General features: G+C 41.0%; 1 protein-coding gene, 1 long non-coding RNA gene and 1 pseudogene across 9 annotated transcripts in view; all 3 read left to right on the forward strand.

The window, feature by feature from the left end:
• The first annotated feature begins 509 nt into the window (after window positions 1-509).
• LOC131331943 (carbon catabolite repressor protein 4 homolog 6) overlaps window positions 510-14,411 on the forward strand; it is a 38,502-nt gene continuing 24,600 nt past the window's right edge. For 5 of the 8 annotated variants that reach the window (XM_058365919.1, XM_058365923.1, XM_058365921.1 and 2 more), the window contains exons 1-5: window positions 531-666; window positions 801-1,173; window positions 2,631-2,797; window positions 5,289-5,354; window positions 14,234-14,286. In XM_058365919.1, the coding sequence (XP_058221902.1) occupies window positions 586-666; window positions 801-1,173; window positions 2,631-2,797; window positions 5,289-5,354; window positions 14,234-14,286 (740 nt within the window). In that variant the 5' untranslated portion in view covers window positions 531-585. Of the gene's footprint in view, window positions 667-800; window positions 1,174-2,630; window positions 2,798-5,288; window positions 5,355-14,233; window positions 14,287-14,411 lie in introns of all 8 variants that reach the window. The other 3 variants (XM_058365920.1, XM_058365924.1, XM_058365918.1) reach the window with 2 other exon arrangements.
• LOC131334981 (U6 spliceosomal RNA) lies at window positions 1,288-1,404 on the forward strand (annotated as a pseudogene).
• LOC131331944 (uncharacterized) lies at window positions 5,475-11,267 on the forward strand. The gene is made up of 2 exons (XR_009201558.1): window positions 5,475-6,878; window positions 6,917-11,267. It is a non-coding gene; the product is annotated as an uncharacterized LOC131331944 (long non-coding RNA).

Below are 14,411 nucleotides of genomic sequence, written 5' to 3' on the forward strand. Positions count from 1 at the left end.
CTTACATAGACTTTGTCGCACAGATTTGGATCCCACAGAAATGATTCGATCTGTTTATTAATTTTAAAATATTAGTTATAAGATTGGATCAAGCACTCTTATTGAGCAAATTTTGGGCGCCGCAATTCGCAACCCTTTATTTTCTCCCATAGCCCACTACATTTCGGTAAATGGTTGTTGAAAATCATAAATAACATTTCGGTAAATTGCTGTTGAAAACAAGATTATATTTCGGTAACTACATGTCGAAAATATGTTCAACTTTCGGTAAACAACTGCCGAACATGCATTTTCGGTAAAAAGCTGTTGAAAAAAATATTATATTTTATTTCGGTAATTGGATGCTGAAAATATATCTCAATTTCGGTGACTAATTGTCGAGTATAATTGAAAATTTTTAACGGGCTATGGGAGAAAATAGAGGGCTGCGAATCGCAGAGCCCCAAATTTTTTACCCAGCTGTTTAAAAAATATTTTAAAATTAATAATCAGATCATTCATGTAAAACTAAAAAATGAGGTCCACAAGAAATCTAGTAAGAAGAGCAGACAAGGCGCTTCGAGACACAGGGAAATCTCTATTTCCATGAAGCGACCTTCTGCTCCTTCCCTCCAACTCCTCGCCGCCGCTGAATCCTCCGCCGTCATGTCTTCCCGCCGTCCCGCCGTAGGCTCCCTTTCACTGTGGCATACCTTCCATAACATCTCCATAGCCCTACATATCTACACACTTGTTTGTATACTTACAATATCCATACTTATAAATAACAATCACTGACATTTGCTATTTGCTTGCTACAGTACAGAGGTATCCAGTACCAAATACGTAGAGGAGTCTCCGACCAATCCTACTCGTCCTCCAGAGGCCAATTCGTCACCGGAGACTCTCACTTCCAGTCCGTCAGTGATGCCAACCGAGGGTTTCGGCCAGTGGAGGATGCTCCAAATTTCCATAACCAATATTGGCCTTGTAATACGCCGCCTCACTTCTATCCTCCACCGTATTCCCACCCTCCTCCTCCGCCTCCGTTTAACACGCCGCCTTCTTCTAATCCTCATCCACCGCCTTTCAATCGAGGGTTTCGTCCGCCGCAGCAGTTCTGGCCGCGGCCTCCTAAGCCTTTGGATTACCGGAACTGGGAGTACCCAAAACTAAGGCCGCCTCCTCACTGTGGTAATTTTGTCCTTCATACCATGGTTGTTTTTGGTAGTTGTGGTTTTACTTGTCCTCATTAGGACAAATTACGGGCCAATCCAAAAACTAAACTGCCCCTTAATTCCCATTAAGAAGTACGACCCATTTTTATTTACTTGCAAGTCTAGATAGGAAGTCTGATACAGTGAAGATTAGCATGGCCCCTGCGCAAGGATGACACGCACAAATCGAGAAATGGTCCAAAATTTTTTACTTACCAAGTCTAGATAGGAAAGTGTGGGCCTCTCCTTGTTGGGCCTCTCCTTGTTGGTACAGTTTTTGAATGGGTTGGAGAAAGTCTATCATTGTTTTAGTTGTAGTTACTACGTGGCTACCACTCCAGAGACATTATTTGTATGATTAAATTTAGCTTCAAATGAACCAACCTACTCTAACTCGACTCATGTCCAGCTGCGTTGAGGTGTGCCTTGAGTTCTAGTACTCGCTCCATTGTCCGTCCAGCCGGGAGTCATGTTCGTCCGGACGGGGCTTAGTTCGTCCGGACTGTCAGATATAGAAAACAGAGGCAGTTCAGAATTAGAACCCTATTTTGTGCTCTCCTATAAAGGGAAACTTAGGAGATTCTAGCGTTTTGTTCCTGTGTTACAGAGACAATCTGTTCTTTGTAACATCTTTTGTCCAAAGTGAATCCTTGCCATCCCTCACCCGTTGGTTACTTTTAAGCTTTGTGCTTGAGCGAAACAATGTAAATCTTGATGTTCTTCATTTGCTTTGATTGTTTGTTTTCTTCTTTTGTGTTTGTCGTAACAAGGCGGTTGAAAAAGCTCATCCGAGGTTGTTTTCTATACCTATAGAAACATCGAAAAACGTGGTTTGCAGGCAATTTTTAAGCTGGTTTAATAACTTTTTGTTTTTTCATTTTTGGATAAGTTAAAACTTAAAGCTGGTTTAAAAACACTCAATTCCGAAATGATGAAAGATTACTTCCATTGAAGGATTAATTGATTGGCATATATTTTGCATTTTAAGAGGACCATTTGAGCAAAGAAGCTGCTCTCTAAGCCTGAACTGACTTGGCTGACAGATGAAAAACCAAAAGCTGTAGTATAGAAAAAGGTCATCGAGCTCTATCTGCAGCGAATCAGATTGCTTCTGGTATATAATGAGATTTGAGTTTGTCTTAAGCATTGTGGGATGTGAAAGAAAAAACATTGAAAAATGTTGCGCCACGAATATCAAAAAAGATGTTCAATACTAGGGTTTATTTGGAGAAGTTGATTCGAGTGTGACAGTTACAAAAGATGTTTTTTTATAGCCCTATTTATTGGTATATGATGTTCTTGGGCTACTGCAGTTCGCATTCACCGTGGTTATTGCTAATCCCTGATTTTATCTAGTCCTTGGCACTCCGTGCTGTCATAATAATGGTGATTCTGTGGCTTAACATTGTCTATTTTTTCTGGTGTGGTTCGCAGAGCGGTTTAAAGTCCTCTCGTACAACATACTTGCTGACTACCTGGCTAACAATCACAGAAGCAAACTTTACTTCCATATACCTCCAAAGATGTTAGAGTGGGAATGGCGGAAGAGGAATATCATTTTTGAGCTTGGGTTGTGGTCAGCTGACATATTATGCTTTCAGGTTGTCACCCTAACCCCTTATAAATCCCTTCCTATTCTTCTTCATCTTTGTTTTTTCTGTGCCGTTTTCTTTTGCGGTTTTTTTGGTCTATTTTTAGTTCCAGTTCTTGTTATTATAACTAATTTTGTGTCTAATAGTACGACAATGCACAAAAAGCAGCAAAATAAAACAGGGGAACAATCATGCAGAGTATACAAACAGCGGCAGCAGCCATCCAAAGCATTCCGAATAACATACGGCACCTTTGTCTCAATCTTTGTGCACAAACTTCATTCGCAAAGGGAAAATGAATGTGATCACTGATAACCATAAAGCTCCTTATAATGACAACCTTGGTCGCAATATACCAAAGCTCATCCTCTTTATCTCACTAAATTAGAACAGCTGAAGGTACTAAATTAGAACAGCTGAAGGAATATCTGCGAGAATTTTGCAGATTCCAGTTCTGAATTTTTCAGTTCTAAAGCAGTGTGCGAATAATGGGTTCATACCGCTCAGCTATACAAGAAGCTCAAGTCCTCTACATGGGCCTCCTTATCCATACTATCCTGGAAAGTTCTAGGTAACAGAACCTTCAAACTAGATTCCCCACTCCGGGTTTACCGCCAGAATCTAATCCTCCGTGATAGTTTATGCTGTGTTTGGATGAGTTTTTGAGTTTGGTTCTTGGGGTAATGAGTGGAGAGAGAAATTAGGGTAATAATTGGAGATAGGGATAATGAGTGGAGAGAGATAGAGAGAGAAATGAGAATAATGATTGGAGATAGGGGTAATGAGTGGAGAGAGAAATGAGAGTAATGATTGGAAGTAGGGGTAATGAGTGTTTTTTGAGTTGGGAAATTTTTTCCAAAATGCAATCTGAACAAAGCATTTTATGTTGCAAAAATTCCCCTCATCCTTATGCATTTAAGCTGCTTGTATGCAAAATTCTCATCTCATTGGAGCCTGACTACCCCAAATGCTCATTTCTTCGCTTTCATCTGCCTTCTCTGCAAACAACCCATTGCATGGGAAAGTTTTGTAGCCACTTCCTGAACAAAGTGCTCTAGAGCTCCCCAGCTTCTTGATATCCCACAGTGTCTTAGTCTTCTCCCGGTGGATGGTATCACATCCCATCAGTCAAATGACAAAGTTCTTCTAGCCTTCCCTTGGGAGATCCCCTTCGAAGCTTTTAAACCACCTGCATGTCTATATTCACTGGTTTGTCCATATAATCAGATAAGAAGTTCAACATGTTAAATCCTTGATATTACAATTCACAAAGATAACTAATAATGAGATCGGCTATAATGAGATGACATCCGAAAGGAAGATCTAATGCATCTTCCATTTCGGGTTGGAAGGCTTTCTTCCAGTAGTTGCTCCGGCTGTAGATATACTCGTAGAGACGGCAGGGTTTATGTCTTGGACAAGGCTATTGATCTAGTCTTGTCTACCTCCTCTTCTTTAGCTTGATTATATACCATCCATGAGGGTGTGCTTTTCCTTTCTCTAGGTTTTTGGGGACTATTCCTTAAAGGGTAGTTTAGGTGAGGTTCTACTTGATCTTTCTAAAATGAAGAAGATTATCTTTCAATTTTTAGTTGTTCCGTCTGCTAGAGCTTCAGGTCTCTTTCCACTAAAGTAAATGATAGGTTTATCTGGTTCTGTCCAATCCTATGTATTTTCTAGGTTTGAGGCTTAACTGCATTAGAATAACTATTTGATCACATAGAAAGGATGTGAGAAGTAACTAGATCCTTTTTATGGGGGAAAAAGTCATTGCCCCTTTGAATGTATATTTTTTGAAATATAGGTGTTTTTTTTTTTGGTAAGTAAATTTTATATCACCAAAAACGCAAACGAGCTACAAAATCACCGGGGCATCCCCCTGAACAAAGCAAAACAACTATGCAAACCTCCTTTTACAAGAAAAGAGACACACTACTTACACACAAAAACAACAACCTATCCACAATTATTGATTCTAAAAATCCAAGAATCTAGCAACCAATCATCAAAAAGATCCCTATTTCTAGCTGAAAACTTAACGGAGGATGGGAGCTAAGTTTAGCTCGAATGTCTTCAAGAATAACAGCCGTCACCCCTTCCAAATCTCTTCTCTTGTTTTGAAAAATCCTCAAATTGCGTTCTGCCAAAGGAGATAAACTGTAGCAGCCAAAATGTAGGGGCGTGTGGAAATAACTTGAGTCAGATTTGGAGATGAAATGAGCTTTCTCTCCATTATGCTTGCTTTTGGTACTTGGTGTCTTTGATAAGATGACATTTATGTCATTCATGTTCTTTTTATTGTATTTTGCACAAGTATGCAAAAGTATTATATTTAGAAATTTATCAATGCTGTTTCTATTTTTGCATTCCTTCTGTGTGTGAGGTTTCAGACCATCCTTTACTAGTGAATTGTTTGAACATTGTGTACTGTTGTTCAATCTATCCTGTTTATTTCCATAGAAAACAACACTATTTATGCTTTTCTCTATTATACTTTCAGGAGATTGATAAATTTCAGGACTTAGAAGAGGAATTGAAGCTCCGGGGCTACAGTGGCATTTGGAAGGTTTTAGTGATGGATACTGTATTCATTTTGAGTTTGTAAATTGGACCTCTAGTGACACAGTGGAATTCATGAAGAGATTAGTTGCGTACTAATCCAAACGAAGTAAACACTCGAATCCACGAGCACACCTTGAAATCCACAAGGAAAAGGAGAGAGACTCCAAGATTTTGTTGATAGTTGAATGAATTACAAGGAGGGTTGCACCCTTATTTATACTAGTAGTAGGTCTAGCTAAAAAGAAAATGCTTGGCTACCAAGAATATTACTTGGAGTAGGGACCAAGTAAAAGAAAATGCTTGGCTACCAAGAATATAACTTGGAGTAAGGACCAAGCAAAACAAAATAAGGAAATAAAAAAAACAAAAACTCTCAGGAAACTAGAATATTAAGTATACTCTATGATTAAATTATTTCCTCTTCAATTTAGCATGGTCCAATTGTTCCAGAAATATCTCGGCCACTTGTTCTACATCAGTCCCCTCTTCTTGGAAAGAACTCGACCTCGAGTTCAAATCTGGATAGAGACACTCTTCTGCATGATACTCAAACAAGTCTGCTACGTTGAAGGTCTTGGAAATCTTCATGTCTTCAGGCAAGTCAATCATATAGGCATTGTCGTTGATCCTCTTCAAAACCTTATATGGACCATACTTCCTCGGCTTCAACTTCTTGTGGGTACCCACTGGAAACCTCTTCTTCCGCAAGAACACCATCACATAATCACCATCTTTGAACAATTTGGCACGCCTGCGCTGTTAGCTGCTCCTTTGTACTTTGCATTTGTGTTTGCCAAGTTCTGTTTCACTTGGTCATGCACTTCTTGAGCCTGATTGGCCATTGTCTTAGCTGCAACACTAATTCTAGGACCTCGCAAAAGATGAACTAAGTCTACTGCATGCTTTGGAGGTGTCACATATACCAAGGAGAAAGGTGATTTTCCTGTGGCACTGTGAAATGCACTATTAAAGCCAAACTCAGCCTGCGGCAATGCATAGTCCCACTGTTTCAGCTTGTCCCCACAAATGCTGCAAATCAAATTCGTCAAACTTCGATTAGTCACCTCTGTTTGACCGTTAGTTTGTGGATGTGTAGTAGAACTCCTCTTCAGCGACGTACCAATATCTTCCCCAAAGTCACCCAAAAGTGACTAAGGAACTTCACATCACAGTCAGAAGTAATTGACTGTGGAACCCCATGCAACCGAACCACTTCACAAAAGAACAACCGAGCCACATGCAAGGCATCAGATGTCTTTCGGCAAGCGATGAAGTGCATCATTTGGAAAACCTGTTCACCACCACAAATACAGAATCTACTCCCCGTTGGGTACGAGGCAGACCCAACACAAAATCCATTGACAAGTCTTCCCAAATATTGTTAGGAACAGATAAAGGCATATAAAGACTAGTATTTTGAGCTTGACCCTTAGATACTTGATAGATATAGCACCTTTGCACGAAGTTTCTAGTATCCCGCTTCAATGGAGGCCATAAATACCTCTCCTCCAAGCTTGCAATGGTTTTTGTCCCTTCCTAAGTGACCACTTAATCCTCACCATGTAGATCTCAGATTAAGCTTTCCCTTAGAGAAGTCTTGGGAATGCAGAGACGATTGCCTCGAAATAAGTACCCATCAGTAACATGAAAGTCACTAACAGGTCGATTTTGATCACACACTGCCCAAATTTCCTTGAAATCATCATCCTCCGGGTACAGCTCCTTTAAGAACTCAAAACCCACAATCTCATGGGCCAAAGTGACTATCAGATCAGCTCGACGACTCTGCATCTGCCACATGATTCGTTACCTAGATTTATGTTGAATGGTGAAAGGAAACTTCTGCAAAAACGTAGTCCAGCGTACATGCATGCTATCCAACTTCTTTTGGCTATTGATGAACTCTAACGCCTAATGATCAGTATACAGAATGAACTCCCTTTGAATCAAATAGTGCTCCCAATGCTTGAGTGTGTGCACCACAGCATAGAACTCTTGGTCATATGTGCTCCACGTCTGCCTCGCTTCACTTTGTTTTTCACTAAAGAAAGCGACAAGCCTTGTCACGACCCGCGCCAGCTGACCTGCTAACTTTTCGCCTAACCACGTGGCTCAAAAGGTTAACCTCAGGTTATTAGTAGCTGGTGGGCCTTTCCTTATATACCACCTAATTTTTTCTCTAACTTCCAATGTGGGACATTACAATCTCCCCATCTTGGTTGCAACGTCCCCGTTGCATCATGTGGTCCAACAACTTCCACTCACCAAGCGATGTAGGACAAGTACCCGCTTAAGTGTGTCAAGCTCCTCAAGCTTGTCTCATGTGGGACCCGCCCAAGTACGACAAGCACCTCAAGCTCCTCACTTGTCGGGCCCATCCAAGCACGTCTCCTCGTGGGACCCGCCCCTACATTTTCGGTTGGTGCAAGCTCTGATACCACCTGTCACAACCCGCACACTTGCTTACCCTTTGCCTAACCACGTGGCTCAAAAGGTTAACTTCAGGTAGCTGGTGGGCCTTTGCTTATAAACCACCTAATTTTTCCTCTAACTTCCGATGTGGGACATTACAGGCCTCTTCTCTTGGGACAAAACAACCCTAATATCAATCCCACTAGCATCACACTCAACTTCAAAAATCTTCTCAAAACTAGGTAGAGCTAGTACCGGAGCGGTGCACAACTTCTCCTTAGCCAAGGCAAAACTCTTTTCCGCCTCTTCTCCCCGTATAAACTTGCATTTCTTCAAACATTCTGTGATTGGAACCACAATAGTACTGAAATTTCGAGTGAAGCGTCTATAAAAAGTGGCCAACCCATGGAAGCTTTGAACCTCAGCAACGGTCTTGGGAGCTGGCCAATCGCGAATGGCTCGAACCTTATCTTCATCAACATGGATCCCTTCGGAGCTAATCACATAGCCCAAGAATATTAAACTGCTCGTCAAGAAACTGCTCTTCTTGAGTTGAATGTACAGTTTATTTTCCTGCAGCACCATCAGCACTTGGCGCACGTGCCCCACATGCTCCTCCTTGGACCTGCTGTAAATTATTATAAACGATGACAAATTTTCTAGTGAAAGGCCGCAAAACCTAATTCATCACCCGCACAAAGGTGCTTGGAGCATTGGAAAGGCCGAACAGCATAACCAGCCATTTGTAGAGGCCATCCTTGGTCTTGAATGCTGTCTTCCATTCATCGCTCGGTTGGATATGAATCTGATGGTATCCGCTTCGCGAATCAATCTTCGAGAACCACTTCTATCCGTCCAACGTATCTAGCATATCATCTAGATGAGGAATTGAAAATCTGTACTTGATGGTTATTTTGTTGATGGCGGGACTATCCACACATATGCCAGCTTCCATCCTTCTTTGGTGTCAATAAGGCTGGAACACCATATGGGCTCAGACTCTCGAATATGCCTCTTTTGCAATAACTCTTCTACCTTTTCTCTCAGAATCTCATTCTCCTTAGAATTCATACGATAATGCGGTAAATTGGGCAGACTTGCCCCAGGCACTTAATCAATTTGATGCTGAATAGCCCTCATAGGTGGGAGCTCATTAGGCACATCATCAGTAATCAACTCCTCAAACTCCGGTAACGGTTGTATCAGCTTAGGCATTCAATTCACTGCTTCTTTCTTCCACTACTAGCGCCTTCACCACCAAAGCATAAACCTTTCCTGACTTTTTCAAATCTGCCACAAACTCAGGTTCGGAACTAGCAATGGTTAAAAACGATGACCCCCTCTACTTGAGGTGTTTTGACAGACACTTTATGATTACAAGGAACATAACAATCTTATGGGCCTCCTAATTAAAATAGTAAGTGTTGTCACGACCCCTATAAACAACATCAACATCAACCTGTTAGGGCCTACCTAACAGTACATGGCTAACATCCATCTCAATTTCATCACATATAACATCAGCTCTATAAAATTTTCCAATTGAAAGAGGAATTTTAGGGACTTTAATTACCTTCACCGTGGGGCCTTTCTTTATCCAACCAATGCTATATGGAGAGGGATGGGGTTCGGTTGGCAACTTTAGATGCTCCACCAGCCTCTTCGCCACCAAGTTCTTACAACTTCCACTGTCCACGATCAAGTCACAAACCTTTTGGTTGATTGAATAGTTTGACCGAAAGATGTGTTGTTGGCTGTGATCCTCTGACCTCGGCACAGATAGCACCCTCTGCACTACACGGTTCACTCGTTCCCTTTCTTCCTCTGCATAATCTGCCCCATCATAAGGATCGTCCTCAGGCCAATCTTCCACAACCCCATTTTCTTCCCCTCCTACTAGGTTCAACCTCCGATTCAGGCATTCATTAGACCGGTGGCCAGGTTTGCCACACCTGAACCACTTTTCTGGCATGGGTTTGGCATAAGGGTTCTCCTTTTTGGTCACGTCTCCTTTTTGGTCACATTTCGGTTATTAGAGATACCTGCCTGATTAGCTCCGAATTTTACTCCACCACCAACAGTGCCCTTCGGTTGAAACGCAGGGCCTGTTGGTTGAGTCGCCTTCCCTTGTTAGGAGTAGGAGCAGAAGACTCCATTGGACCTCGACAGTATCCTGAACTAACTAGTTTACGCTCCAACTGCTCGGCCTTCAATCCAGGTTATGGGCTTCATCAACGTCCCATACTACCTGCAACCTTATCTTCTCTTGAATTGAAGGCTTTAGTCCATTAATATATCTGACTACACGCTGACCCTTCGTCTCATTCAGTTGTGTAATCAAACACAAGTCTGGACCATGCGAACAATTTTGGTATGACCGGAACAGGTGTTGATCATAGTCAGGCGGTAGAAACCTGTCCATCATGAGTTGCTTCATCCTGCACCATTTTCGCATGGATTCCTTCCCATGCCTACATCGCTTTGCCTGCAACTGGTTGTGCTGCCTTTCAATTTTTCAATTTGTAAGCGACCATCTTCACCTTCTTTGACTCAGGAACCTCCATCATATTAAGGAACCTTTCAACCTCAGAAATCCAGTCAAGGAACTCCTCAATATGCAGATTACCGTTGAACGTGGGAAGATCCACCTTCAAATGATAATCATCAAACCACTTTGGTTGTCGTTCGGGTTGTCGGCCTCCCTGCTCTTCCTCAAACTTGGGTTCTAATTTTTCACTATCAGAATGATGACGAGGGTGGCATCTTCTAACTTGTCGGTTACCGGGTTGGCCTCGGGTAAATCCTCTGGTGCACTCCTGATCCTAGTTAAAAGTTTGACGTAGGGCAAATCCCTCCGCGCGATCCTCTTCAACCCTTTCTGGCCTTGAGTTGACGTATAGAGTCAACACTTGCAGTAGTCCTCAGATCTCTGTCAACTGTGCCCATTGGTCCTGCAACTGTGCGGGTTGATCCTGCAACTGCGTTTGTTGATCCAACACTCTCTCCCTTAGGTCAGCAATCCCACGATCACCGTCAATGGGGGTTTCTTCAACTGGGTTTGGTGCCATCGAACCAGGCAAAGCCTTGCTCTGATACCACTTGACGCAGCGGAATTCACGAAGAGATTAGTTGCGTACTAATCCAAACGAAGTAAACACTTGAATCCACGAGCATACCTTGAAATCCACAAGGAAAGGGAGGAAGAAACTCTAAAATTTTGTTGATAGTTGAATGAATTACAAGGAGAGTTGCACCCTTATTTATACTAGTAGTAGGTCTAGCTAAAAAGAAAATGCTTGGCTACCAAGAATATTACTTCGAGTAGGGACCAAGCAAAAAATACTTGGCTACCAAGAATATAACTTGGAGCAGGGACCAAGCAAAACAAAATAAGGAAATAAAAAAAAAAAAACAAAAAACTCTTAGGAAACTAGAATATTAAGTATACTCAATAATTAATTATTTCCCCTTTGATTTGGCACGGTCCAATTGTTCCAGAAATATCTCGGCCACTTGTTCTACATCATTTAGTTGCAATTCTTCTGCTCGTACCTATGCTCGGTGCTGGGACATACATGTTAGACATTTAGTCCCGATTCTTCTGCCCTTACGTGTGCTAGATGCCGGAACATGCATATTTCATACCCGCAGAAGGTTGAAGTTGTACTTCTTGCTTTGCAAAACTTGGTGAATTGAAAATCCTTTAAATTTTACTACCCCCAAACTTTACACTTAATGTCTCATAAGCTCCCAAACTTTAATAAATTTCCATTTTACTCCAATACTATCCTTCTGTTATTCAAGCCGTCCACTTCTGTCAAATTGAAAACAAAAAATGATGACTAGGACTAATGGGTCCGTTAAATAACACATGTAGCTGATTATTTTGGACACTTGGCGCCACATGTACATCAATCCTCTCTCTCTTACCACATTCCTCTCTCCCCCAAACATAATCGTCTCCCTCTAAACCTAATCCCATCCATGAAAAACACACACACACACACACACACACACACATTCTCTCTCTCTCTCTCTCTCTCTCTCTCTCTCTCTCCCTCTCCCTCTCCCTCCCTCCCGGATTTAGAATTCATTGTTTAGGTGAAGATTCAAACAATGATTCTACAAAAAAAAGAACAGCAATTCCGTCTCCGATTAGTCGAATCTCCCAATGATGTCTTCTACAAAGAGAGATTTTGTCCATCTGAATCAATTTCAAAGCCTCCGTCTCCATTTCATTCCTTAGATTTGCTCCCAGGTTCCACGTCCTACGCCGAAGAAAACAGAGGCCAAATTAGACGTAGACCAAGACTACATACAATCGGTGGATATCAATCATCAAAGGAATCTCGATCTCCGTTGAGTATACATGCAAGGATATATGTATAATTAATTGAAATAATAAAATTATATGACGAAGATTGGTTAAATATGACGAATAAAGAAAACGAGGTGTGTAATGGCAGGTTGCATCTTCTTTTTGGGTGCCTGTGAAGTGGAATTTTTGAAAAAAAAGTTACATGATTGTTGGTTAGGGTTTGGGGAGGGGGGAGGACAAAGAGGAAAGAGGAGAAAGGACGTTCTGGGGAGGGGACATTAGGTTTGTGAGAGAGAGATGAGACGAAATTAAACAGAGCCATCAGTTCTCGTCAGCGATTTCCGTTAATAAGTGACGGATTTGGACGATAGGGGTTTAATTGAATAACAGAAGGGTAATTTGGGAGTAAAATTGAAATTTGTTAAAGTTTGGGAGCTTACGAGACATTGAGTGTAAAGTTTGGGGGGTATTTTGATATTTTTCCTTAAATTAGTGAATGAACTATGTGGAAAGTGTGCATGAAACATGTATAGTTGTGCCACAATGTTTTTAAAATGAAGCAGTAAACAAACCTAGAGAAAGAAAAACACTGAAAAAGTTATACTCTTTAACAATATAAAACAATAGTACGCAGAAAAAGAAAAACACAGCTTCTGGTCGGACCCATCAATCTACTCTCCGTGGGTTGCTTAGTTTAGAAATCAACTCTATCTAGCATGGCCTTGGACACGGAAGCATAAATGGATAGGGTTCAACAATTCTTAAATGGGGACAGAGATACGGCTATTTGTTACCAACTTTTTTAGCTATGCATACTTATGTTATAACCACTAAATATTTAGGTTAGGGCTCCTATGAATGTGTTAGTGACCGATGCCCATATACATACGAATATGTCTCATATTACACTTTTAGCTCAATACTTTTGAAGTTATACATATTTACTCCTGAAAAGCTTTTGAAATTTACGAAAGCCACGCTCTGTGTCTCCATTTCTCGGCCGTGTCTCCTGCATCTCAAGCGTGTTCTTGACATGTCCCGTCATTGAAATATATCAAAATTTAATAGACACGGCATGAATGGTGTGTCCCATACGTGTTTTGGCGTATACCCGGTGTCGCATGTTACGGATGCTGATATTGCAACTCGTGGGTGTGTCAGTGCTTCATAGATTTGAAATCATTATCGACAAAGCCCCCCTCCCTCCCTCCATCCCCCATTTCTCCCTTCTCTCTCTTGTCATATCATAGCTGTCTCTAGTGCAGATAGGGGTTTACTAGTCTTGCATAATGTTTCAAGGAATGGAAAGAAAAATGTGTTCATGCAAGAGCTAACTAGACAATTGAAGACTGAATTATTCAAAATTGGTAGATTACAAGGGTTATACTTTGTCTCCTGTAATGAGTTGCTAGGTATTGTGAATCCTAAACTCATGTCCAACAAGCTTTTCTCCTTTTCCATCAAGAGAAACTTGTAGCTTGATTGACGGTCTAAATACCCTTTAGTTTACGGCGGTTTTCTATGATCGAGGATATGGGTAATCTGCATCTAAATTTGTAAAAGCCAAAACCTGGTGTAGTCGGTCGATATCTTGTACTCCCTCCGTTCCTAAATGAGAGTCTCTCTTAGGGGACATGTAATCATTATACCTACTTTCCATCATTACCCCTATATTCTACCTATTTTGCACCATTTGTATTTACATATGAGGGACACTTACGGAATTTTATCAAATTTCTACTTCTATTTTTGGAAAGGGAACATCCCAAAATGGAATAAGGGATTCTCATTTAGGAACGGAGGGAGGAGTAAAGTAAATCCCAAATGTTTCGTCTTCCTCTAGTAAATTCTTAGGTATTGCTAATCCTAAAATCCACGAGCATATGCCTTTTTCTTTTGCTACAGAGAAATATGTAGCTTTGATTCCTGGTATAAATACCTTTTAAGTTCTTACAGGAATTTTCTTTGATTCTGGATTTGAGTAAATTGCATTTAAATATGTTAATGAAAATATTGTTGATTTGTCATTAGTAAGTAACAGATTAGAAGTATTTAGTTTTTGTAGATTTTGGGACTCACTTCTCATCAGATGACATAGTTTTCCTCTTGATACCCCTAAAATTTATGCATTTAGTTATTTGGTGAATTTGCAGGTGCGAACAGGTGCTCCAGTTGATGGCTGTGCAATCTTTTGGCGTGTCTCGAGGTAAAAGATTTCCTGTTTCTTACATGCCTTTTCTTTGTTAATTTAATTTGGTTGGAGCTGATGTAAACGAGGGCTTGATATTTTCTTCTCCCATGAATTTCGCAGCTGGCTTCCTGCTTTATTAG

This window comes from Rhododendron vialii, chromosome 7a (genome assembly GCF_030253575.1).
Source record: "Rhododendron vialii isolate Sample 1 chromosome 7a, ASM3025357v1".
NCBI lineage: Eukaryota > Viridiplantae > Streptophyta > Magnoliopsida > Ericales > Ericaceae > Rhododendron > Rhododendron vialii.